The sequence below is a fragment of the Eutrigla gurnardus genome, assembly GCF_963514095.1.
Source record: "Eutrigla gurnardus genome assembly, chromosome: 15".
Classification (NCBI taxonomy): Eukaryota; Metazoa; Chordata; class Actinopteri; order Perciformes; family Triglidae; genus Eutrigla; species Eutrigla gurnardus.
Window position 1 is genome coordinate 6,501,533 of NC_139938.1, and position 25,637 is coordinate 6,527,169.

At 43.7% G+C, this 25,637-nt stretch overlaps 1 protein-coding gene across 5 annotated transcripts in view; it reads left to right on the top strand.

Annotated features, from left to right (window-relative positions):
* abr (ABR activator of RhoGEF and GTPase) overlaps positions 1 to 25,637 on the top strand; it is a 111,523-nt gene that overhangs the window by 60,989 nt on the left and 24,897 nt on the right. For all 5 annotated transcript variants that reach the window (XM_084029783.1, XM_084029778.1, XM_084029779.1 and 2 more), the window contains 9 exons: positions 708 to 848; positions 1,922 to 2,043; positions 3,627 to 3,795; positions 5,158 to 5,277; positions 5,524 to 5,599; positions 5,754 to 5,858; positions 9,399 to 9,473; positions 15,356 to 15,453; positions 15,550 to 15,681. In XM_084029783.1, the coding sequence (XP_083885909.1) occupies positions 708 to 848; positions 1,922 to 2,043; positions 3,627 to 3,795; positions 5,158 to 5,277; positions 5,524 to 5,599; positions 5,754 to 5,858; positions 9,399 to 9,473; positions 15,356 to 15,453; positions 15,550 to 15,681 (1,038 nt within the window). The remainder of the gene's footprint in view (positions 1 to 707; positions 849 to 1,921; positions 2,044 to 3,626; positions 3,796 to 5,157; positions 5,278 to 5,523; positions 5,600 to 5,753; positions 5,859 to 9,398; positions 9,474 to 15,355; positions 15,454 to 15,549; positions 15,682 to 25,637) is intronic.

Genomic DNA, 25,637 nt, shown 5'->3' on the forward strand with positions numbered 1-25,637 from the left:
GTAAACTTTTAATTTAGCACCTCCACACAGCCTCAAGAGCTGACACATCCAAGTCTGCTTTGCGTTGTTTATCACAGTGTCCTCTCGGCCTAAATAAACCTTTTTGGCTGACTAATAATTAAGTGGAAACTGCCAATCAAGTGAGCAGAGAGATGCCAGGATGTGTCTCATTATGTTACAGGAGTTTATGGCATGACTTCATTTGCATGAAGTTGTCAGAACAACATGGCCGATGCATCCGAGGCAAGTGTGTGTGTCTGTGTGTGTCTGTGTGTGTCTGTGTGTGTGTCTGTGTGTGTGTCTGTGTGTGTGTGTTTCCACCAAGGTCATGTTCCTGCCTTTCATGCAAATGAAGAGGTGTTTGTTTTGGAGGGAAGACGGCAGCTCGAGCCGCTGTTGTCAGCTGTCCTGTTCATCATCCTGAGCTTCAATAAATACAAAGGAATTACATTTTAGGAGATTATATCGGTGTTCAATAAGAAAGCTGTGTGTGCAATACTGCACAGTGCAATTATTATCAGAAGGCAAAATTCAATCAGAGCTTCTGCATATGCTTGGGTTGATTTTTGAGTTAAGAAGTGAAAATGGATTTCTAACGATACAGGATATGATATTTTTACTTCAGTGATCCGACGGTGCTTTATTACAGTTTTATGCATCATAGAATAAACAGTGACTGTGTGCGTCTGTGTAACCGTGTGCTGCAGGACTTGCTGAAACACACTCCGAAGGACCACCCGGACTTCCCCCTCCTGCAGGACGCTCTGAGGATATCTCAGAACTTCCTCTCCTCCATCAATGAGGAGATCGACCCTCGCAGGACTGCTGTCACCACACCCAAGGGAGAGGTGTGTATGAGTGTCCTTATTTGTCAATTAACACCCTTTTTGAGTATGAATGAGATAACAACTTGAAACGACCTTTTGATTACCTTAAAATAACCAGATACAAGCCACTAACTGTACTATAATAAACAGGATAGAAGTAGATGCTACTGTTTTTTCCTATTGCTGGTCTAAATGCCTCCTTTGAATGTGTTGTATTCAAATCAGTTCACATTTTCCTGTTCTTTGTCCTGTCTTTTATTTTATTTTTAAGTGTCACATATCATTTTGTAGCTGCAACTAACACATAATTTCATTGTCAATTTAAATGTTGATTATTTTCTTAATGAATCGATTAGTTGTTTGGTCTGTAAAATGTCAGGAAATAATAAAAAATGTCAATCAGTGTTTCCCAAAGTCTAGAGGAGTAAAGAAAGGAGACATTTCACATTTGAGAAGCTGGAATAAGAGAGTTTTGACTCAAAATGATTAATAGATTATCAAGGTAATTGTCTGTTAACTTTATATTTGATTGCTAATCAAATTAATTGTTGAAGGGTTTTATGTCTGTAAAAAAGACCAAAATTCAGGGCTTTACATAGAACATATTTGGTATAATTGATTTAAAGCTAAATCATTTGTAAGAAAGTTCTTTAGAAAGTTAGAATTTTCTTGTAAACCACCAAAAGGAACACATTACCCACAATGCCCTCTATCAGACTTCAAGCAGATCCCTCTGTAGCAAGAAACGTCTTTGTACAACTTGAGAATGTAGGAGTCAGCAGACTCTGATGGAGTTCCCCTTTGACGTCAAGCAGACATCCGACACAGCGACTGTAGAGCTGATGGGGAGTCAGTGGCGTGATTTCAGAATTGTCGTGTTTGGATCATTTCCCCTTGACCTCGCTGAAACCCACGCAGCCATAATCTGAACAAGGTAGCGGACACAATAACAAAATGTGTTGATGTCCTTGAAAACAAGGCAGTTTCTCTCTCAAGCGTTGCCAAAACGCCACATTGTTTGGTCCGGTGTCGTGTCAGGTTCATTGTGCGTGCCTTGGTTGGACAACAATGAGTGACATGAGGTGTTCTCGTAGGCCCGTCAGCTGGTGAAGGATGGCTTCCTGGTGGAGGTGTCGGAAAGCTCCAGGAAGCTTCGGCACGTCTTCCTCTTCACCGATCTGCTGCTCTGTGCCAAGATGAAGAAGACAGCTGTGGGGTGAGTCCACGCTCTCCTTTTCTCTCCATCAAAACAGCCATCTGAATGTGTGTCTTTAAATACCCACCCTGTCAGGATTACCCTCTTTATGTTTCCATCTGCATGGCGTTCATTTTGCCATCCACATCTGCACGTCAACCCCCGACAGTGAAACAGAAAGGATGACACGAGGATGCCTGGAGCACCTGGAGAGTGGAGGAGAGTAGCACCTATGGGTGGTGAATAGAGAGAGAGGATGAAGGCACTCTATAAGAAAACATGCCGCTTGAGCCGCAGGCAAAGTGTAGAGATGTGACAGAAGAAAAAAAAACCTGCAGGAGTGTAGTTGGAGTGTGGCTCCACACACGATGAGACACACGTCCATAGATGTCACACTTACGGATTGCGTGTCCCTCGCCCTGTCAGCACAGCAGCAGCTGTTAACCTGACTGGATCTTATTTTGGTTGACATTCACCATTTGTCTGTGTCATATGCGGCCAATAATGTTGCCATAACCACCAGACAGACTATTATGGTCTGGAGTGTTATCTCGTCGTGCCTCATACAGGCTACACACACACTTAGAGCAGCACAGCCTTCCAGACTCACCTTTTTAAGGTTAAATCTCTGAGGATCCTTAATCCCATTTTCCCCCGTGATAATCTCTGATCTGTCAGTCGTCGCATCGACACACACTCCACTGCCACATGTTCCATTTCCTGAATACATATTCAATCATTTTTTTTTGATATAGTGTTTCTATTGTTTCTATGAGCTAGGAGATTTGATATGATGATGGATTCTATTCAATTATGTATCTAACTGAGCCCCTCTACACTTATCTTTATACATCCGTGTGCGATATCTGCAAGGCTGTTTAACTGCAACTTAATCAGCTGTGATCAGTGCAAAGATTGAACTGGAAAGAAAGACATCGATGATCTGTTAAAAAAAAAAAAAAAAAGGCATACAGACCAGTTATTTCACATCTGTGCTCCTCTAATTGGCTCGATCCAGAAAATGCATCTTTCCCCCCTAAAACCAACCTGTGTATGTCCAGCAGAAATGTACAGTAATCTAGTTGAGACCAGTGTTGTTGATGCTCTCAAAGGAAGATATCTGTCACCACTTATGAGATTTTGTTCCCCAGTGTGGATTCTTATTAATAAGCTGCTCAAATTGGCCTTCCTATGGAGGTGATGACTTAACTGTGCATCACGCAGGAATGCAAATGAAAGCCTCATTAGTGACGGTGTTAATCAATCTCCTCTCAGCCCTGGTGTAGTAGTAGCACTCTGCTGAGCGTGCAGCGTTCTCATGGATCTAACATTGAGTCCTTATTTTCATGTGTTCAGGTGAAATTAGTTCTGAGTAGGAAGGTAAAGCATTCATGATTATGATCTTAGGTTGTCATTCTCTCAATTGGCCAGTCATTTGTTAGACTGACAGGATTTTTTTCTCTTCTTTTTCTTCAGTTTTTTGAATATGAGTATTGTGGTGGAATTAGGAGGAATTATTTATTCTATGATTTTTTGACTAATTGTGTTTCATATTCCCTATATCCCCCCATCCTTCCATCTTTTCTCTCTCTGTCCGTCTCCAGTCGCCATCAGCAGTATGAGTGCAAGTGGTACATCCCTCTGGCGGACTTGACCTTCCAGACCCTGGACGAGTCAGACTCCTGCCCCAGTATCCAGGTCCTGCCTGAGCACGAGATCGAGGAGATCAAGATCAAGATCTCAGTCTTAAAGAGTGAGATCCAGAAAGAGAAGGTAACCCTGTTGGTTATGGTTGAAACTGTTTTTTTTCTCCTGAGCGGGACCTTCCAGGGTTCCTTAAAATGAGTCATTAGCTAGGTCCCATCGTCTGAGCAGGGAAGTTGTGACTCATGTGTTCATGAAACTTTAATAGCCATCTATTTATTCATTTTATCATTGCATACGCAGAGCTCCTTGGAAGACTCCCCCATATCAGTGATTCCTTACTGGAAACTCTGCACCTTCCTCAGAACACATCTTTGTTTGTCTTGGACAGCGTCATGGCAGGATTTCATTTTCCTTGCGGGGAAATTCTAAAAATGGATAAAATAGATCTTCAAACTGGTTAAAACTGAAACCTTCTTTTATACGTGAAAGAAAAAGTCCCTCCTGATCTCCAAACAGTTACTGTGGTTTGGTAAATGATTACCATTGCGTCACCCTTTCTTTCAATTCCTATAATGGCACTCAACACTGTGTACTGACATAGAAATAGAATGAGTAAGCCCGCTATAACATCACAGTTCACTGCGATGGCAGCGGTACGCCGAAAAACGTCCGCCGCTCTGATGGGCAGGCTGCTCCTCGGCCATCAGTGTATGATCTGTGTGAATGTAGACTGAATGTAGTGTACGCCAGCGCCTTGAGTGATCTAAATGCAGGTCCGTTTATCGGGTCCATAACACTCCCCCGCGCTCCTGCTGAGACGCACTGAAGGCTTCGGGAGCAGAGAGTTCCTGTTATTCCCCTCTCAGAGCGTTAAACTCGCCCACCCGGAGCACAGCCAGCGACCACGGCTGGTATTTAGAGTCAGAGGAGGGCAGAGCAGCGAGATTCAGCTGATTGTATCGAGGCTGTGACTCACAGCTTCCTGGTGAGGGCAGGGAGGATGTGTGTATTTGTTTTCTTTCAGTCCTGACCAGAAGCTGAGATCTGCAAATTATATAAAGACTCACAGCACGGCACTTATTTACAGTCGGCTATTCACAGTCTTTTACTTTGGGAAAACAGGAACTATATGGATGAAAGTTTTAGTTGTAAAACGTTTAGTTCTCATTTTAAGGTACACCAAAAATCAATACCAACACCATAGTTTTATCTAGAATCGACCAAACCCAAATCACAGTTAAGGACGCACGAATAATCGCTTCACATTACAATCACATTTCAGTCTCCTATTATGGTTTATGATAGATTCATGCACAAAGATGTGGATGATACCTTGAGACAAAACTGTGACAAAAAAGTGACAAAATGTCGAAGGAACCGTGTGAAATCATACTAACACTGTTTGGTATTTGAAGAGATGAATGTTTCTCTCTATCAATCTTTCAGTGTCAGGACTAAATGAGTCTGTTTGCCTGTTTGTGTGTTTAGAAAGCACCGAAGGGTCAGAGTCGGGTGGATCGTCTGAGGAAGAAGATGAACGAGCAGGAGTCGTGGCTGCTCCTGCACTCGCCCACCATCCCCTTCCGCATCCACAACAAACACGGAAAGGTAAGTCGCTGGTCCCATCCTGTCCACTCTGTGCATCCATGCAGCTGCAAACACTCACCACTAGAGGGAGACACGTCCCTTTCAAAAGATGCATAGGTTTCCAAAATCTTTAATCTTTCCTAGTGGTTTAAAGATACATTTCCACTTCAACTTTCTGTATAAAAATCTCCAACAGTTTCTTTCTCTAATGATTTAAGTGGAAGCTCTAGATGTGTTTAACAGAGTTTTTTTCCTGTGTGAATCCAGAGCTACCAGTTCCTCCTCTCCTCTGATTACGAGAGGTCAGAGTGGAGGGAAAGCATCCAGAAACTCCAGAGGAAAGGTAACGCTGGCCTTGAATCGCCCTCATGGACATTTCTTTCCTAAGAAAACACATGTGCTTCATCTTTAAAGTGGTTTAGAACCACATTTTACTCGCTGTACCGCAGGAAAGTGAAGGTTTGACCGTGGCTGTGTGGTCGCTGTGTGTTTGTCAGATCTCCAGGTGTGTCTACTCAGCTCCGTCGAGCTCCAGGTCCTGACCAGCTCCTGTTTCAAACTCCGAACTGTTCACAACATTCCTGTCACAAGTAACAAAGATGGTAAGAAACGCTCACACACAATATCTTCATTATTGTTTTTTCACAGCAGTCACAAACACACACACAGTCTCCGGTTGCTGCTTCCGCTCCTCTCTGCTTTGAGTTTAAATTCACACAAAAGTGCCTATTACACTCTCAGCACAAAAAAGCCACATAATGAGAGAGGGGGGCCTTGCAGGAGGGAATCTAGGTTACAATATGTTTCTCATCTAGCTCGTAGCAGTCAATGCCACGCAGTGTGCCGGCGGTGGCTCGCGCTGAGCTCTCAGCTCCTATATGTTTGTTTTTGCTCCAGATCTCCACATTGCACCACTTTCAGAGGCTGGTGGTGACATTAAAGCCATCTGGTCGACCTACTCTGATCTCCCAAAATGGCACGAGGGCCTCTGCTTTGAAATGCACACACACACACACACACACACACACACACACACACACACACACACACACACACACACACACACACACACACACACACACACACACACAATGCACATGTACAGCGACAGAGCTGAAAGGCACACTGTCTTAATCTTTCTCACATCAGACAGAAAAAAGATCTGTGTTTGCTTCGTACACAGTGGTTTCTCTGTGCTTTGTATTTTTTTGTATTTTTTTCCTTTTAAAGTAGTGATGATAGGGTTCCTTGTTTTTTTTTTTCATTTGGCATTCAGGTGAATTTAGATGTAAACTGGTCAGTCTAGTACTGCAATACATTTTTCTTATTTTGTGCTCATGTTAGTTTTTAGTTTCTCTTCTAATGATTCGAGATAAACTACCGATGTAAAACGCATCACTTCCGGGTGAGGACGAGAAAGCAATGCATTTGTATATGTTTCAGAGGGTTCATTTAAAGTAGATGTCGACAGACTGAAATAATAACAGTAGGAGGAAAAAGCCGACACCTATCAAGAACTGATAGTGCTGCGTTATATATTCCAGAGATGTGACTTGTCTGCTTCCTGTAAAATCAGCTGCTGGGTTAAGCTCATATTCTTACCCTATCGCCAGAACAATAAGTTAAGGAAAACTATCCAAATAATACATATCTAAACGTAATTTAAAGTCTGTCCTGCCAGCTCACCCTCCCTCCCTCCGGGTCTCAAAGAACGAGTGCCCGTTCATGCTTTAACAGTTCTCAGGTTATTATCAAAGATCACAGATATTATCAGCAAAAGCAGCTCTCGTCATGTGAGCGGAGCCTCCATGCAAAACCGTGCTACAGGCAGCGGAGCAGCCATTGGCAACTATCTGATTAATCAGTACGATCGACTTCTAGTGAAGAGCTTACTCTCTCTGACGAGTTTAATTAAACCCACGTTTCACCACACAAGCTGGCTTTGTGATGCGTGTGTAAACGAAGCTTACTGAAGCTGTGTCCAGTCAACCAGCTGCTCTCAGCTGTGGGTTACACACACACACACACACACACACACACACACACACACGCTTCACCTCAATGCATTTTACACACCGCCTCCACAATCACGAGATTGTCCAACATTACAATGAAACAGGATTTCTATAAGAATGCTGTCAGCACTCAGCATCCGTGCCTGAGGCTGCGTTCACAGCAGACTGGGCGTTTGCCGTGTGTTTGAGTTGTGTGTCTTCAACCTTCTCAATTCTAATGTATCATGAATATGAAACTGGAGAATTTTCTCTATAAAACGAGTAGCAGGAAGCAGAACAGAATGTTAGATTCTGTTTTTGTGTGACCAGTCTTTTCTTTGCATGGACAGGTGATAATTAATTTCACCTTTTTTTTGTGTAGCGTGAAATGACCCCTTATCTTTTAATAGTCTCTTTGTGTGCGTTGAAATGTTGAACGTGCTCCACATTTGGAGTTCCCGTCCTGTGAAGCAGATAAAAGAGTCGTCGTGGAGGAAGATCACATTCAACCATTTGATTGATTAGATTGATATTTCGCTTGCGAGGCTTGATGGGAGGATAATAACTTCTCCTTCGTGTCCACCACGTTTCTCTCATAAACCTTTAAAGTAGTTTGGTGGATGATCGTGTTAGGGTCTGTAGCAGCTCCAGGAGGTTTTCACTTCCTCGTTTACTCGCCCTGCAGACCAGATTAAACCCTCACCTCCCTGCTGTATAACAGCTCCGTCAGCTTGCTTCAGCTCGTTGATATATTGAACTTTTCTCCCCCCCAGGGAGGCGATATCCCTGTGTGATAAAACAGAGCTCAGGCTCCACGTCTTCCTCATTGCAGGGCAAACATAAACACCCACCTCGGTGACATGTGAAGCAGGGAGCACAGCAGGGGTTCAATGGAGACCAGCTGGTGAAGGAATGTTTCTCGTAACTAACACCACGCATGATGTCGCAGAGACCCTTAAATGCCCACGTTTAAATGGGACTCCTTTTTATCCAGTGAGTTTTCACTTATCACACGTTAGTTAATGGATTTCCACAGTTTATTGTTCACGTTTGATTGTAATTGAAAGACACAGATGTCATTCTGGCTCTAAAAGCAGCACATTGGCCACCTCGAAGCTGAACCTTTGAACCTTCGCCCTGTGAAAGTCCCCTGTCGCTTATATACCCATATACACACTCGCTCTCCTCTTAGTGGAGCTCCAAACAGTCCTGCAGCCCTCCATCCTAGTTTATTTACCAGGAAACCGCCCGGCTTCACAGGCCTCAACCAAAGCCAGATCCCCTTATGTGTCCGTCTGTGGGACGGGGGGGGGGGGGTATCGGGCCACCCAACGAACGTCCACCCACGGACCTCCACTCGGCCGCCAGCTCAGCTGTTATAGCAGAAGACTGTGCTTGTTGTTGTCTGATACCGATCTGACACAGAGCTCGTGATACGATAACATAATTTGGTGACTTGGTGTTGGAAAGGGTGAGAGCAGTTATTTGATGTTATTAATGATGTGTTTATCCACAGCGTGGACCACCCAACCTGAGAGGAATGAGCAGTTTTTATGTTTATGTTATTTGTTTTAAAAACTTGTAAATGAGGAAGAGTAAAAGTAAAGAGTCACCAAACTCTATTGAGTGGGAAAAACTTTGTGTAAATCCATTGTTTCAGATGAAGAATCCCCCGTGATCATGATGAGTTTGTTAGATTTGATCAATATTATCAATTATGCTCCTATGTAAGGATGCCTGATGCCTTTACAAACATGTTACCAAAGAGTTAAAAAAACAACGTGTTATTGGTATTGGTTAACAGAAAAAAGAAGAAATGCTTTGTTATTAAATTCGATGCTGAAAATTCCTTCTGAAGTCTTTAACTAAAATAAGGGGACGTGATGTCATGGGGATATTAGACAAGAGAATATAACACTCAGTGCAGTAGGATGATGCCGAACAGCATCTGTTTCCTACCTGTGTTAGTATTATAGGGTGTGTGAGGTCTGCAGAAATGGGACTGAAATGATACAGTAGTGTTTTTTTCCTCCTCTTCCTCTCCGGCTTCTGTACACAAACTCTGATCCTAAATGACTTTGAGACACAACGCTTCCCCATATTTACACAAAGACCTGGATCTCACTGCTCTGTTTGCTTGTTTTCCAGATGAGGAGACTCCTGGCCTGTACGGCTTTCTGCATGTGATCGTCCACTCGGCCACAGGATTCACGGAATCAGCCAGTAAGTACTTTTTCCTCCCTGCGACGTGTGCACACACTCTGGCTCAGCATCGCCTCACACATAGCTGCTGTGCAGATAGGCATCTGCCAGCAAAACACATGATCCACTCAATCACTGCAGTCTCTGCGTGCCACGGCCCAATGCAGAGATGGCCAGATGGATGGATGGATGGATGGATGGAGCATCAGAGCAGAGATGATACCAGAGAGAGAGAACTGGAGTCTCAGAGGAGGAGGGGAAGTCATGGTGTAATTCCTGCGGTTGTTTTCAAGGAAGAGAGCTGAACTGTTGGCAAATATGATGCCAGTTGTGTCTGATGTTGCATACCTGACACACAAATGCTCCTTTGTATGACCATGTGTGGCGATAAGGCGCAGTGTGTTCATATCCAGCAGATGTGATGTTGGCAGGACCTTGCAGACGTGTCAGTGGTGGACAGCTGCTGCTGCCGTCCATTTTTATGCCCTGTTGCACCAGTTCAAATAACAGATATCTGGAAAAGAGTTGGAGATGAAGAAATATGATTTCCTCTGTTGCCATGACAGCCTTTAGAATATGAAAGCCCGGCCCTGCTAGAATTTCTCGGGTAATGGATTGAAAAGCTCTCGCTTCTGAAACCCTGTTTGATCCTCGAACGAGCTGAGGCGGTGTGTGTGTGTGTGTGTGTGTGTGTGTGTGTGTGTGTGTGTGTGTGTGTGTGTGTGTGTGTGTGTGTGTGTGTGTGTGTGTGTGTGTGTGTGTGTGTGTGTGTGTGTGTGTGTGTGTGTGTGTGTGTGTGTGTGTGTGTGTGTGTGTGTGTGTTTGGTGGTTTCAGTGATACACTTTGATGTCAGTGGGTCCAGTGAAGCGTATAGAGGCACGCATGCAGTGAAGGTAGTGTGGGGTGATGATGTGTTGCTGCTGACACTCTGATGATGATGATGATGATGATGATGATGGTGGTGGCTGATACAGAGTGAGTTTGTCCTTTAACATAAATGATTGTTACATAGTCTGTTTAACTGGCTATTTGCACGCAGGTGTTAGAAGCCAACAATATTATTTAACCTCAGCCGAACCGCCAGTGTGATTGACACCTGGATGTATGAAGCATGGCAGAGACGAGCCCCATGGTGTCCGTACCCACCGATGCTATTTGAAGCCGATTAGATACTGTATGTGTATATGTAGGGTACCGTGGTTTGTTGCCTCAACGTAACCAAAATGCAACTGAAAACTGAAATTGATAAGTCAACTCAGTGTAAGAACAGGCTTCTCACAGGCTTCAAACCTTGGTGACCTGGGTGAAAGTCCTGAGTTTTATCGATCTTTCTTCTACCACTACTCTCACTATTACTGCTGCTGACTCGAGAATGGTTCTGCCAGAAATCAAATAACCAATTAGCCGGCGGCTGATTATTCTCACTGTAATAATCTGTCAAAATGAAGTTAAGGAAACGTGATTATCCGTGTTGTTGTGGATAGTGAATGCACATAATGTAAAGGCCGTTTAACTCTCAAAATTAGATAACATTATGCACATATTCCCAAGGGGGTTTATGCAGAGTTTACACATCATCCGCTTGTACCAGGTGAGGAAAACAAACAAACCCTCCTCGTTACTCGATCCAGCAAGTAAAGTTGATTTATCTAAGCAGAAAGACGAACAGCATGATTATCTCAGTGTTTAAAACGGGTTTATAATCTGATATTATCGCTAAAGGGCTTTAGAATCGACTCAATAAATCCAAGACAGAATAAAGATGGATAGTTCAAATTAATTCAAATGTATGCATCAGTTTGTTATTGAGCTGTGTTGAAAACGTTGCTCCATAATAGAGTGGCATGCTGCTGCACCTGTGTTTTTAGGTTAGGAATCTGCTGCGTGGGTGTGTTTTTATAGTATATGCGTGTGCATTTGTGGGTAGTAAAGTGTTTATATGTGGGAGTGTACTGGCTGCGCCCACGATGCTGAAATGAGCAAGTTTACCCGACTTTTTATTTACCGCTCCAGCTGTTCATCATCAGTTTAACATTTTTATGTCAAGTGTAAACAGTTTATGGACACTATTAACGTGCAATTAATACATTTTATTATGCAAACTTTTTACTTTTACCCAATTACTACTGTTTTTATTGTTCAATCAGTTATCTAATTGCCTTGTGTTGCATTATTAGTTAATTCAAGCCTTGCAGTGCTGGTTTAAAGTGGTGGTGGATTCTTTTTGGTTTGATTGTGACCCATCAAAATCAAACACCATATTTTGACAAGTATCCTCTATAAACATTTCACATTGAAATACCTGACTCCTAATTTCCCTTGAACGGTAGATGGATGTTTTGTCATATTTTTTTAATATTCAGACTATGAAACCTGTCCACCGCTTGCAGAATTTGGCATTTAAAAACAGCCCTGTTCTTATAGAGTGGGAGACATTGTCTTAAAACACAAAGACTCCTGTGTAATCCCCTCCAATACCACAAATTACTAAATTACACCATTGCCTCCAGATGGAGCGAAACGATGGGATCAAATATGCCTTGAAATATAGATGTTGTGCAGCCATGTTATTGTGTATTTCACCCTGTGTGTGTGTGTGTGTGTGTGTGTGTGTTAGAGGTTCGATGTGGTTTCCGTTGTATTGCTGATGTCTCCTTCACTCTCTCTGCTTTTGTTGATTTCCTGTGCAAGCCTTGTGTTCTCTACAAGAATTTTGAAGGAATTTGCAGCTTTTTTGCATGATTTTGTGTGTGTGTGTGTGTGTGTGTTTGTTTGTGTGTGTGTGAGTGTGTATTATGTTCTTCCTGTTGATGCATATGGTAATTATTACCATATCAGAATTTTAATATGTAATGACTTGAAACAGCGGTCGTTCAGTGGTTCAGATTATTATACAATAGCCTCATTTTGTTCCAGTTTTGATTGAACAATCACATAAGCATGTACCAGAATATCTTCTTGGCGCTGTGTTATTTATGTCACAACGATCCCCCCCCCACCAGTGGGAAAGGGTTTTAAATTCAGCCCAGGGCAAAGTAGTCAAACTGGGTCACAGAGGAAGAAACTTGGAGCCAAGCGTCTCCCAAAAGCTCTTAAAATAAAAAGAAGAAATCACTGGAAAACATGTTCACTTTGTTCTCGGTTTATTTTTGAGTTTGAGCGAGTCAACAAGTGACACTGGGTGATGATCTGCCATATGAATTCAACAGCTGCTGAAACCTGCACTACTTTAGTAGAGTGACATTTTGAAGTGCAACAAAAGGAAATGATCACCGCCATGTGTGCAATAATCTAGTTGAGTTTAAATCTATATTTAGGTATCATGGAATAATAGTGCAGATGCTACTGGACAAAAGAAAGTTATATAACAACAAACGGGGCTTTTTAACACTTGAATTGTCACTCGCCACCATTTCCATAAAAATGAAAAGCAAAACACTACTGAAAGTGTTCACATGCTCTCATGATTCCTGCATATAATCAACTCCAGGCATGGCTGCATTCCCATTCATTGTTTGCCATATTTGTATTAGCTGTAATTTGATTTGATCATGTCTATTCTGTCCTTATTTGTTCTCTTGAAGCCTTCAAGATGCATGCACACAGCTGCTCTGGTTCCTGGGCTTCGTAGCTGTAGAGACAATGATTAGTTTAAGTAATTATCACTTGTCTCCTGATTCTGTGAACCCACAGTTTGACCCAGCATTCAACACAGCCTCGGGCTAAGATTAGCCTCCCGTATAAAAACACAGTCGCACCACGAGGGCTGCAGAGGATGATATTCATTAACCCTGCATTTAGGGGTCAGAGACCCCATGCTGACCAATTTGCCCCCCTCATACTCATCCTGCCAGGATTACAAAAACTTCTAGAGACCTCTTTGAGTCCGTCCCACTTGTGGAAACCCTCCTGGATCCAGTGTGAGGACACAGAAAGGCCGCGCTAAGTTTGCCTTGTTTGAGTTTTAGGTCCAGGCTCATAAACCCATTTCAGATGGAGAGGAAGTGGCTCAGGACTGTGAACACACTCTTATTCTCTGCAGGCTACATGTCTCAAAGAAATGCCCTGACTTCTTTTTGTTAAACACAACCAACAGCTGTTTTTGTAGTGACATAAAAGTGCCACACCGAATTGCATCTTCACTATAAACCAGCAGGGTCGGTTTATTCATGGAAACCATCCCGTCTCGCCACCGCAGGTAGTTTTGGGTGTTTTTGTAACATCTGATGTCATAGCAGAAGGTGAGTAGTAGAAGGCGTGCTTCCGTACGTGGCGGAAGCTTTGTGATAACTGCTTAATTTTTATAAATATCCCCCAGATGGTCACACTGAATTCCTCTCCACTGAACTTCCCTCCTACCACCGGCGCTAATCCCTTCCTCATTGGGAGTAATGATGCCAGAGCCTTTCAGGATGCTGGAACAACAAACAGAGCAGGAATGAAACCAGATGGAAGGAGATTCCATTATAGCGTACAGTCCTGTTAGTGACAGCTATGTTTAATGTTTGCTGCGGTCGCTCGTGGCTCACCCGGGCTCGCTATGCCTACTATCTCCCCGTAACGTTGACCAGACCTCAGGTCAGGCTGCTGTCTAGGATGCTGCAGCGTAAACAAATTCTGCAAATGTTTCATATGCATATGAGATTCACCCAGCCCCCCCCCTGCCTCCGTGTCTCGGCGACACTCCAGGTGAAAGGTCGAGCAGTACATCCATCCATCATGCTGTCAGACGGGGGTTAACCCGAGGGAGCGGGGCCAGGCCGCGGGACGGACTATTGACACTTTACAGACAGCCGGCAGCGAGGTCTGCAGGAACTGCTACAGCAGCGTTTAAAGAAACACATTAACGGCTTAATTGCTCCGTGTAAGAATTGAGTGTGAGCCGGTCCCGGGGGGGGGGGGGCTCCGGCATGCTGTGGTATGAGGAGGGCCCCGCTGGGCCTGATTGATGTGTACACAGGCAAGAGATGGATGTCCCTCAGCTGACAAACTACAACATATCGACCAGTTAAAGGGCTTTTTCACGCTGATGGAAATGTGACCTTTTAACTGCACATTCATTACAAATCTGATACCAGAAATAGATTCTCACCTGCTGTCATGGAGGAAACTTTCTTCGAGTGACTTTCAGACATCTCTACTTCAGGTTCAGGTTGTGGATGACAGTTTTGAATCAGGAATCCTATCTGTTTATATTCATGTTTAGCTGATATGATCTCGACTGCTGACTGCGGAGCTTTGATGGAGATGCACGCGCTACAAAGTGGTGTCAGTGAAGCGTTGCCTTGAGCTCTGCAGATATCCATGCAGCTTTGCAGAAGTTCTTCCAGTCAATGGGATGCATCCAGATACTAGATAGTGAATTTATGGGAGACGTGAGTATAGAGCTGAAAGGGTTAGCCACTCTATCGATTCGCTGATTCATCAGTTAAGACCTCACCAAAGGCTATGGAAACGTGTTGGTGTTTTTCTTATTTGCTGACATTTTCTAGGATACATAATTAATTGATTAATCGAGAAATGAATTGGTAGATTATACCATCATTCAAATAATGTGATTATTACACAATATTAATGCATGGCTTAATTGTAGCGAAATAATTATCAAGAAACGCTACTGACCTGTAATTATGTTCAGGTTTAATAAAAAGACATTATCTCTGAACAATGACATCACTGCCCACTAAAAGCCTGTTTTAATGGCTGTCATAACTATTTAATAGCTGCACTTTTAGTATGAGGTGATAAAAATGGGATTAACAGAGATGTTTGGTTTGACTCCACAGTGTTACACGGGTCATGGTTCCTAGTCACTCCCATCATATTGTATCCAGAAACCTAAATCTTTGTTTGGGACTTTTCAGTGGTCAGTGTTGATGATGGATCTGGTGTTTCCTCCTAGATCTTTACTGCACCCTGGAAGTGGACTCGTATGGATACTTTGTCAGCAAGGCCAAGACCCGGGTCTTCAGAGACACCTCAGAGCCACAGTGGAATGAAGTAAGTCACAAAGACGGCCCTACTTACTGTACATCCCTCTTGTTTTTTATCAAAATAGCAAATATGTTACTCTCCTCTTTGTGTGTGGCTGAATAGGAGTTTGAGATCGAGCTGGAGGGCTCCCAGTACCTGCGGATCCTGTGCTACGAGAAGTGCTACGACAAAAGCATGCTCAACAAGGACGACAACGAGATTGTGGACAAGATCATGGGCAAAGGTCAAGTCCAGGTAAGAGGACGGCTGCTGATGGGCCACACACAAAGAGATGTCTCTGTCCTCGTGGGGACGTTTCCCAACACATGACTCTTTTTAATTAGCTGTCTAGCCTTGACGCACAGTGCAGCGGTTTTGTCCTGGAGGCCTCTAATGACACTGGTTGGATTAATAGTCTGAACCAGAGTTTATTTAAGGGGGGTTTTCCCCTGTCTTGTTGTGAGAAATGTTCCCGTAAAAAATCCCTCTGTCTTGTAAACTAGATCCTGCCTACACAGTGGAATCTGTGGTTTCATGGTGTTAAGGCGAAATGCTGCTCTCCACTCATGCATCATATAGGTTTCTGCATAAGCAGGGGAGTCGTATTCCCCTTTTTCCAGAAGTACTTTGGAAAATCAGATTGGTCAAGTGAAGCTTGACTCCTGTCAGTTAGCTGCAGCTGCAGTTTCCTCCTCTGCGATCGACGGAATGAAAACGCTCATCTCCGGGGGTTTTATTGGCTCTTATCATCAGTTAACGTCCTCGTATTTATCTCAAGTGATGCAGGTGCCTGAGGTGAACTCGCAGCAGGTTTTTTTTTAACCTCCTTCTGATACTTTAACTCTCCAAACTTGCAGAAGATGTACATCCGTTAAAAAACTTTTCAAGATTTGTTTGTCGTGGCTGCGTGTGGAATAACATTTGTAGTTGCAGGTAAAAGCAGGATCAGTGACGAGTCGCACTGGGAAAAGAAATCTCCTGTCGAGCATGGAGAGAAAAGTGGGGCAAACATGAATCATTCCTGCAGCGTTGCGTTGTAAAATAAAGGATGCGTCTCAAAGACATCTTGTGAATCATATGTTCTTTGGTGGGTATTTTGTTTCTACTCAGATTTAAGTTTCTCTTCTTTCAAACGGTTGTTGAATGGGGAGAAAACACCCACCGCACATTTGTGGCATTTCCTCTTTGGCACCAGCACTTTCCATTTTCTGCTTTTCTCATTCAATTTGATGATTTTAGATGTCTTTGATTTCCTCTGAAGAGCAAATGGCAATGAGAGTGAGTGTGCACCACTCAGGCAAACTTTTATTCTCCAACTCTATCAGATCCACAGACGTCTTCATGTGGCAATGGATTCATTTTTATCGGCTCTTTCTCAAATAATAATGGCGACACCTGCTGGAGATGATGTTCATCCGTGGATAATCAACCTGTCAACCTTTGCTTCTGACTGTGGCTGGAAATGATTCAACCTGTGTGACTGGGTTATTTGGGTCAGGAGTTGACCCCTGATGAATGGTTGGCTGTAAATGTGCACGTGTGTGTACCAGTGCACATTTGTTTCTTTGTCTGCGTGGAAAGTTAATGTTAAGGCCGAAAAAGGACTTCTTCATGTTTAAACTTTAGTTAGTTTGCTCTGTTTTCAAACAACTGTCCTCAGTTATCATCAAGAACCGATCTCAGGATTGGTTCTAACCAGGGGGAAACCTCCGGTTCTGAAAAGTGAAGCCAAAGCTGAAGTGCCTTATACCTTATACTAGTTTATGGTCTCAATCACGCTAGTTTTAAGTCTTCTTCAATACAGCATGATGTTCATGTAGTAAATTAGTAAAACAGAGGATAAATCAGGGGATGCTTTAGGGCGTCGCTACCAATTCCATTAGCTAGACGACTTTAACACTTAGCAGTAAAGTTGACCTTGAATTATGAAGCTAACAGCTTCACAACAGTAAATGGGTGACATCACCATGACTACATCCACTTCTTATATACACTCTATGGTGTTACCTCCATCCCGTCTATCCACATCTTTCTTTATCAATGGACCAGCGTTGAATCTTATATGACAGTAAAACCCATCCTCTCTGGTATGGCTGCCAGTCAGAGAGACAGGCGCTGCTGCTGGGAACATCCACTTCAGGCCAACAACAGCCAAAAAAACAAATAAATACACCACATGTTCCCTGGCTCTGTGTGGAGGGAACGTTGAGAGGGGGGACAGGAATAAAGAGGGAGAGAATGGCATGTTCTAGCCCAGAGTCGGTGAGGGTGGGAATGGTGTGTACTATAGGGCTTGTGTACTCTGTACGATGTTTTATAGAGAAAGTGTTTCCACTAACTGTATCAGCTGGGTGGAGCTCCAGCGATTAGTCAATTAAGTAATTAGTTGATAAATCAACTGGCAAGTATTTCATCATTTTAAAAGCTAATATACCTTATAGTTTCTGTTTCTTAAATATATTGCTTTTCTTTCTCACATATGATAGCAACTGAATATCTTGGGTCTTGGACTGTTGGTGGGACAGGATGGAAGGTTGGAAATTCTAACGGCATGTTTCACCTTTTTCTGACATTTAATAGACCAATTCATCAAGAAAATAATCAATGGATTAATTCATCATGAAAATGATAATTAGTTGCAGCCTTGCTCATGTGCATCAGGTGAATTTGATGTAGAATCATGATAGTCCAGAGTAGTGATGGCATCTTTCAATGTGACTTTCACCATCAATCAATATGAAGCCTATTAATGAATACCCACACCATCAATTTACTATCCTGAGGCTCTGAATGTGTACTTATACACGGTTCTCAGCCGATCCAGCATACTTTGATTAGTGCCAGTAAGTACATTTTTAAAGAATTAGCCAGAGGGACATCGGTCTGCTGCTGACCAGAAGAGACTTTCACTTAGACCCAAGCTGTTTGCTTTCCTGGTGAAGCTGAGTTCAGAAGGAGCATTCAGTGTTTTGCTTTCCTCTCTGGAGACCCTCTGATTTATTTAACAAGCCTGTGGAATACTGACTGACCTTAAATGGGCATATCGGGATGGAAGTGTTCTTTTTCTTTTTTACCCACTGCTGTTACTTCACTTTGTCATTCTGTCATCGGAGGATGTTATGATTCGGGCCAAAGGTTTTATTTGGATGTTGACATGGAGACCTGCAGGACCTTTGATTTTCTGTCGATGCCGTGCCTTGATGCACAGGAATGAGCACATTTGCACACACAGCTGCAATCACAGAGGAGGAAAAGCGTAAGAGAAAGGCGGCAGCGGCACGCTTATGTTGGCTTGATTGAGTTGCTCGTCCACAGGGGGGAAATACCAGCGTTTATTTCCAGGCCTTCACCCAACATACGTCCCCCCGAGCAGATAACCTCTGGTCTCCGAGGTCATGTTGCTAATCCTCCATTAAATGGCAACATTGTCAGCGCTTCTCTCCTGTCTCTCAAACTGGCAACACAAATGCATTCTTGATTGTCTGAATTGATCAGTTAAAGGAAAGCACTGCTTCCAGTGTGTAGTGTAGATGTCACTGATATTAGACCATTGATCGGACTCTGGCTAAACAAACTTCCTGTAGACAAACATGTTCAATCAGGAACCCAGACATGAACTAGATGTGTTAAAGTTCCAGTAAGAAGATGGGTGTTTGAATGACAAACTCTCCAGGATCAGCCTTTGTTGATTTGTTTTTGGTATTCCCTATCCAGTGTGATCCCTCCAGGATCTCAGTGCTTTCTACCAAACTGAACCCACTTGAACCGGTTCGGAGTGGAAAGACCCAAACAGTCTCCTGGTCTGCCTCATGCGCTGTGCGAGTTCTCCCAAGTGCCCCTCATGCGGCGGCTGTAGCTTGCAATCCGTGTCTTCAGAGGAGCAGTTATGTCATTGTTTAGGTTAACTGCCGCGGTGCTTTTGTGGAGCAGGAACGCATCATATCATCCAGCTTCAGTGCTGCTTTCATCTGGTAATCCGGCCCTCGTGCGCCTCATCCCAGCCTCCCCTGGGCTCACCTCTTAGGGCTTTTTATCTCCCGTCTTATCAGGGGAAAGAGTGTTGCCTTTCATCATTTAGTCTGTCGCACTGTTGAGGAGGATAGAGTCTACGGCAATTAAGATGCTTCTTAAACTAGATTTATGGAAATCTTAGAAAGAAACACACAACTTAGAACTCCAAAACCTGCCTGATAATAATTAGATTTTTGAGTTTCTGTCTGTATCAAAGTAATCCAGTGGTGGTTGTCTGTACATACATGGGTACACTGCGAAATATCTAATTCATCATACTTTAAATGGTGTGAATTTGCCTTAGGAAAAGGAGGTCTCATGTTGTAGCTCACAGCTAAGGAACTGACTCCATAGCAACATTTAATTCCCTATATACGTCCCCCGAAGCTCCCGAGTTATAGGAACTATTATCAGCCAAATTGAAGTCAGAATAAAGCATAGTTAGGGGGATGTTGGGAGAGCACAGTTGTTGTCACACTGTGAAAACCCCTGTCTTATAGCAGCACACTGCTGGTCTCCACGTTGTGGTTGTTAAGAGATCAGGGCCAACACGACGCGGTGCTGCTCTGATATCCTCCTCACAGTTTTGCATAGCTCATCCTGTGTGTCTGTAGAAGAACTGCATGTTCTCTGCAGTGTCCCGCTCATTGTTGCAGCCGCATCCGACGATCCTGTTTTCCCTATGAGTCATGGTGTAACTTCTCCAGTAATGTTCCAGTCCCAAACTCTGAACAATGCTGGGGTTGTTGTTTTTTTATTGTTTGTTCTTTTAATTCTAGCGAGAGGGCACGTCAACCCTACCCACTGCAGCAGCGTTACGGAGCCTCGGTAAGCGGTACCCTGATTGAACGGCTTCCTGGAGATAATGGCAGCCAGAGAAGTTGGACATTAGGAGCAGAAAGAGAAAGGAGCGATTTGTTCCCGGCAGCCTCTTAGCTCCCTCTCCAAAGCCGAGGAGCTGGACAGGGGTGCACGCATTAGCAGGGAGTGTAGAAGTACGGATGCAGAGGGGTTGTAAAGTTTGAGGGCGAGCATCCATATGCACTCTCACTCCCACTTAAGAATCAAAGCGCTTTCCTCCATGTGGAGCATTAGATGCAAATTTGACATTTACGTGCTACGTGAAGGTTTTATTGGTGAAAGTGCCGTTGTTTGGGCTAATAGCTGGCCGGCCGTCTGGAGGATTAGCGGTGAAGCTTGTGGCAGAAAGTGCAGGTCTTAAACTGTGATCTAATCTCTCAGCACTCGATCAAACATCTGCACCGAACGCAAACATCAGGCTGTCATGAGAATGAAATATGGCCTGCTGAGTGCATTTTGTAACATGTATAAACAGTGAAACGCCATTAGAAAAGCAGTAAAAAGTTTTTGTAAGCAGATGGGGAAGGCGGCAGCTCCAAATTATGATATATTGGTTTCTTTATATTTTATAGTTGTCTAAATAAAATTATAGCAGGGTAGGACAGAATTAACTCTAATGGGAACTTTTTTTTCTCTACTTTCTTTTGATTTGCATGGAAACTCTGCAGGACTCCCAACTGTTTTTTTTTTTCAATGTATTTTCTGCTGAAAATGTCCTGCCTCTCAGGCCTGCAGGCTGGTCGTATTTCATGTAGTATTTGTTTTGAACATGGAGCTCAGTGGTTTTAATGAGGGTGTGTGTGTGTGTGTGTGTGTGTGTGTGTGTGTGTGTGTGTGTGTGTGTGTGTGTGTGTGTGTGTGTGTGTGTGTGTGTGTGTGTGTGTGTGTGTGTGTGTGTGTGTGTGTGTGTGTGTGTGCGCTTCAGTGTGTAGGTATTAATATAAATTAGTGTCTAATAGATGGTGTCATTTATTTTGTTTCCACGCCCCCCTGCCTGTCATTTAGGGCTGTGATCTCTCATGTCTCCACCCTACACACCCCCTGCGGCCCTAACACACACACACACTCTCACGCACACACGCACACACTCAGACACACATATTCTCTCACACACATACACACACACACACACACTGCTGTCAACAACAGTAACAGATGGGGCTCTGCTGTGTGTGTTCAGCCCCCCCGGGGACAAACCAGACTCATAAAGAAGCACAAATGGGTGATGGGCTAATACATTGTAAATGATATCAATAACTTCAGTCTGCTGCATTACCTGGTGTTTATTAGCTTGTGTCTCCTTTGTCTGGCTTGGAGTGTGTGTGTGTGTGTGTGTGTGTGTTGGGTTGGGGGTTGTGCGTGGATAGAGCTCGTATTCGTCCTCATAGCTCTTTTCCTCATAAACCCACTTTTTTATATTTTGTGTTCCCTTTTTTTTCTTTGGTTCACTATATTTTTAATGAGGCTCATCCCTCATAGTCTCCGTGTTTTGAGCGTTTGCTGCTTTTTTATTGATGAGTTCCAATTAAGCCAGTTTCCTCATCAGATGATCCTTGATCAGTGGAGCTGATAGCAGTGTTTTGATGGGTTTTAAGTCTCCCCCTGTCATCTCCCCACAAAGAAGCTCCTCCATCACAACCCTCACTTAGACAGCCTTTGTTCCCACTTAAAACATCCACTCCCCTCCGCTTGGGATATGCATGCCCTAAATAACTCCATGTACTGCTGTAAGCATTCTTAGATCGTGCAAACGTGCAGATATCCACTGTTTTCCTTTCTCTTTGGGAGTAGAGTAGGAAAAGCCCCGGACCTGCCAGGTCTAATTTATTCTGAGGGAGAAGACAAACCGACACATTTGATCAGCATTTCTCATCCAACTCAATGCTTTTGTTGGGTTTTGTTCTTTGAGTCACATTTTCTAGGTTTGTGAAAGAAAAGCAAGATTGAGGTATTTGGTTGCTTTGTTATGATGCCATCTTCTTATGGACAATAATATTAGTAGGACATTAGTAACTAAATGTTGGTATGTTGGACTGTCCTGGGCTAACTGATGAAGGCCGACATGTAAAAAACAGTGGGATGATGTTCATCACGTAGAGCAACTCACCTCAATACATTTGTATTGTGAACGAGAGTTGGTCGCACTTTGATCCAAAGTTTCAGTCAGTCAGTGTGTAGTCGGCCCATCCTTACTGAGATCACTGAGTAATAACTGAGCTCCGTTCCAGTCTATCAACGTTTGTGTTCTCAAAATGTCTGTCTTATGGCAACCTTTAAAAATGTAGAAATTTAAAATTCAAGGCCTCAGATTAACTTGTGGTGGCCAGTATGTCGTTGATATCTACTATAATGAAATGGTACTGACTGAATGTATGGAGTACAGATGGGGGTCGGATGGGGAGGCATTTCCTTTGGCATGTGTTAAGTCACAAACCAAAGTACTGGACACCAAAGTCTCATGAGGAGCCAATACTATCAAACACAAGTTAGGGTACCAAAGTCCATAGCCTTCATCCACTGGGAACAGTGCAAAGATTCACAGTAGTCCATCCAAGAGCTGAGATATTTCAGTCTGGACCAAACCCGACTGACCGACATCCATGAAGCCACACATCGAGCATGAGACTCTGAGTGTAACCAGCTAGGAGTAGAAAGGTGCCGGGACTGGTTGAAATCTCTGCCTTTGCTGGACTCAAGTGGTGGGCGTTGGACAGACTTTTGATTCAGCCGAGCATAAAGAGTGAATTGTGTACCGTGTAGGAAGAGCAAAGCTTTTGCTGTAGTCGTTGGATGACCAAAGACCCCTTGAGAAGTGGGAAGGGCCGAAGGATGACTGTTTGACCTCCTTCACATCTCCGTCTCTTTTTCCTCTCGTCTTTTTTTTCTCCAGCAGAAAACACAAACACGCTGCTCTCCTGTGGACCTCGGCGATGTCGAAGGCTTCGTAATTGGTCCTCATTACAACCTTACATAATGTTTCAGGGAAGTGTAAAAGATTGACAACAGATGTATGGTTTCCTAGCATGAGCGTGCATATGCAACACGCGTGGAGAGCCGCTGCTCGGGGAGACGGAGGAGGAGAATAGGAATGAGAGCCCCAGATGGTGGCCAATTATGTGATGCTGGGAGTTAAAGTGAGAACAAAGGAGCTCATCACAGCCCGAGAAGTGAAATGCTCTCCAGAGAGACACCGTGAATCTCTCCGCCCTTTTGTCTTCTGGAAGAGTCAGGGTTCAGAAATAATTGGAAACAGTCTGAAGGGGAGGAGGGGGGGTCAGCTCATACAAAGAGTGTCATATTTGAAGACGAGGGCCGTCAATGTCTACGCTCAGATAAAACTGAGAGAGGTGACGAGAGCCTCTCAGCCCAGCAGTCAGAGCTTGATTTTTCCGTTTTCCACCAATCCGGATCAGTGAACTCTTTCCCAGCGTCTCTCTTATTGTTTCAGCTGCTCTGGAGTCTTAGAGAATAATGCGGAGGCTGAAGACAAGTGCACAGAGAGCAGCAAGAAGTAGTCGTTACTAATGACGAGTAGACCTTTTGTTAACACCCGACCTCTCGCTGTCTTTGTAACCCTGCTGTGTTTAAACCATCCAGGTTTTATAGCAGGACACTACAGCGAGCCCAACAAATGGTGACAAAATGTATTCACTTTCATTGGATTGGACCCCGCGTTGCCTCTTTGGTGGTCTCTCTGGAACAACGGTTCTTCTTTCTTCGTATCCTGTGACATTCCAGATGTAAATCAGGTTGTTATTTTTCCCCCTTGGTGCACTGCAGTCGTCTGTTTCTTCTAATTCGCATGCAAACGTCACGTTCACACATTCCCTGGCTGCTCTCAAGATGTGGATTTATAGACAACAGATGACAGTGGGGAAAGAGATCCACCTCATCCCTCTCATCGCGGTCCCACTCTCGGAGGGGCAAAGCTCATTTCATGCTTGGCGCTGCCTGCCAGCACGTCGAGAGGCTCAGCCTCATGGATTGACTCTGGTCTGTGAAATCCCCGGGTGGTCAGTGGATGAGAGTTCTGTGTGTTAAAGTCCGTCTGGAGATGCATCCTTTGTCTCTGCTGGGTCCTCTTTACCTGTTGTTTTAGAGTGGTCTTTACATCTTTATGATATGAAACTCCTAGAATACATAATCTAAAGTGGTAACCGATGATGTAAATTGCATTTTGCCACCACAAGATAGTATAATTCATACTTGGCGACACAGGTCATTTCCCAAATAGGGTTGTGTTGAGGATCTCGTGGATCGACGACGGTCAGAGTGGTCGCCAATAGCCGATGGCTTTGCCAATGTCAAGATATTTGGCTCATTTTCCCATTAGAATATACAATTATTATTACTAGAACTTCAATTATTAGAAGGCCAAATTGATTTTGCCTTGTCAGTTTGGCAGCAGCATGTTCTGCATATAACTGGCACACCCACACTCCGGTACTAAATAACTAATTACTTACCGGGGATGTTCTTAAGAGTTCAAAGCTTCAGAGCTTCATACATCCCATTAACGTTTGAAATATTGTTGTTAATAATGTACAGCAATAATTCACCTTCTAATCCCTTCTCTCTGTCACTCAAACACATAGAGCGACGTGGCGCTCCGTAATGATCTCAGTCCAAAAGGACAAATGTATTTAAAAATCCCACATTGCACACATGCACCTGTATTAACAGGAAGGTCCATCGGTCTGTCTGTGAGGCAGCAGGCAGATTCCCATCACCGCTACAGAGAGATAGAAAATCAATGAATCCATACATAGACCTGCAAACACTGTTGTTTTCTTCCCTCGAGGCAGAGGCGTAGTCTGTGGATTGGAGGACAGAAGCTCATTGCTCCGTTCCCATGGGGATTCCCAATGACGACCACGAATGATATTTATACAACCACAATAACACCAATCACTTACTGCTATTACTACACTGCTGACGATTGGCATCCTATCAGCGTGTTGATAGGACGATGGAACTATGGAGAAGGTCGCCCGACTCCAGCTCCAAACCCACAACTAAAGCCATCTCATCAACAATAACATCCACTATCTTTCCACATCGTTTTGGTGCCTAAACCATAACAGTGCCGGTTCCTATCATTTGCTCAGACGTTAGACAAACAGTAAATCACATTTAATTTCCATGGCTCAGATTTGAAGATCAATACCACTTTAGTGTCTGTGCTTTAAATGTGAAGCTCTGGCCGACTAGCGGTTAGCTTAGCTTCACATATGGTGTGTGTTATGTGGCCGGGCATACTGACTCCCCGTAGTCTTTATGCTAAGCTAAGCAAACCAGCTGCTGGATGTCGACATATATTTAAGAGACTAAGCTGAGAG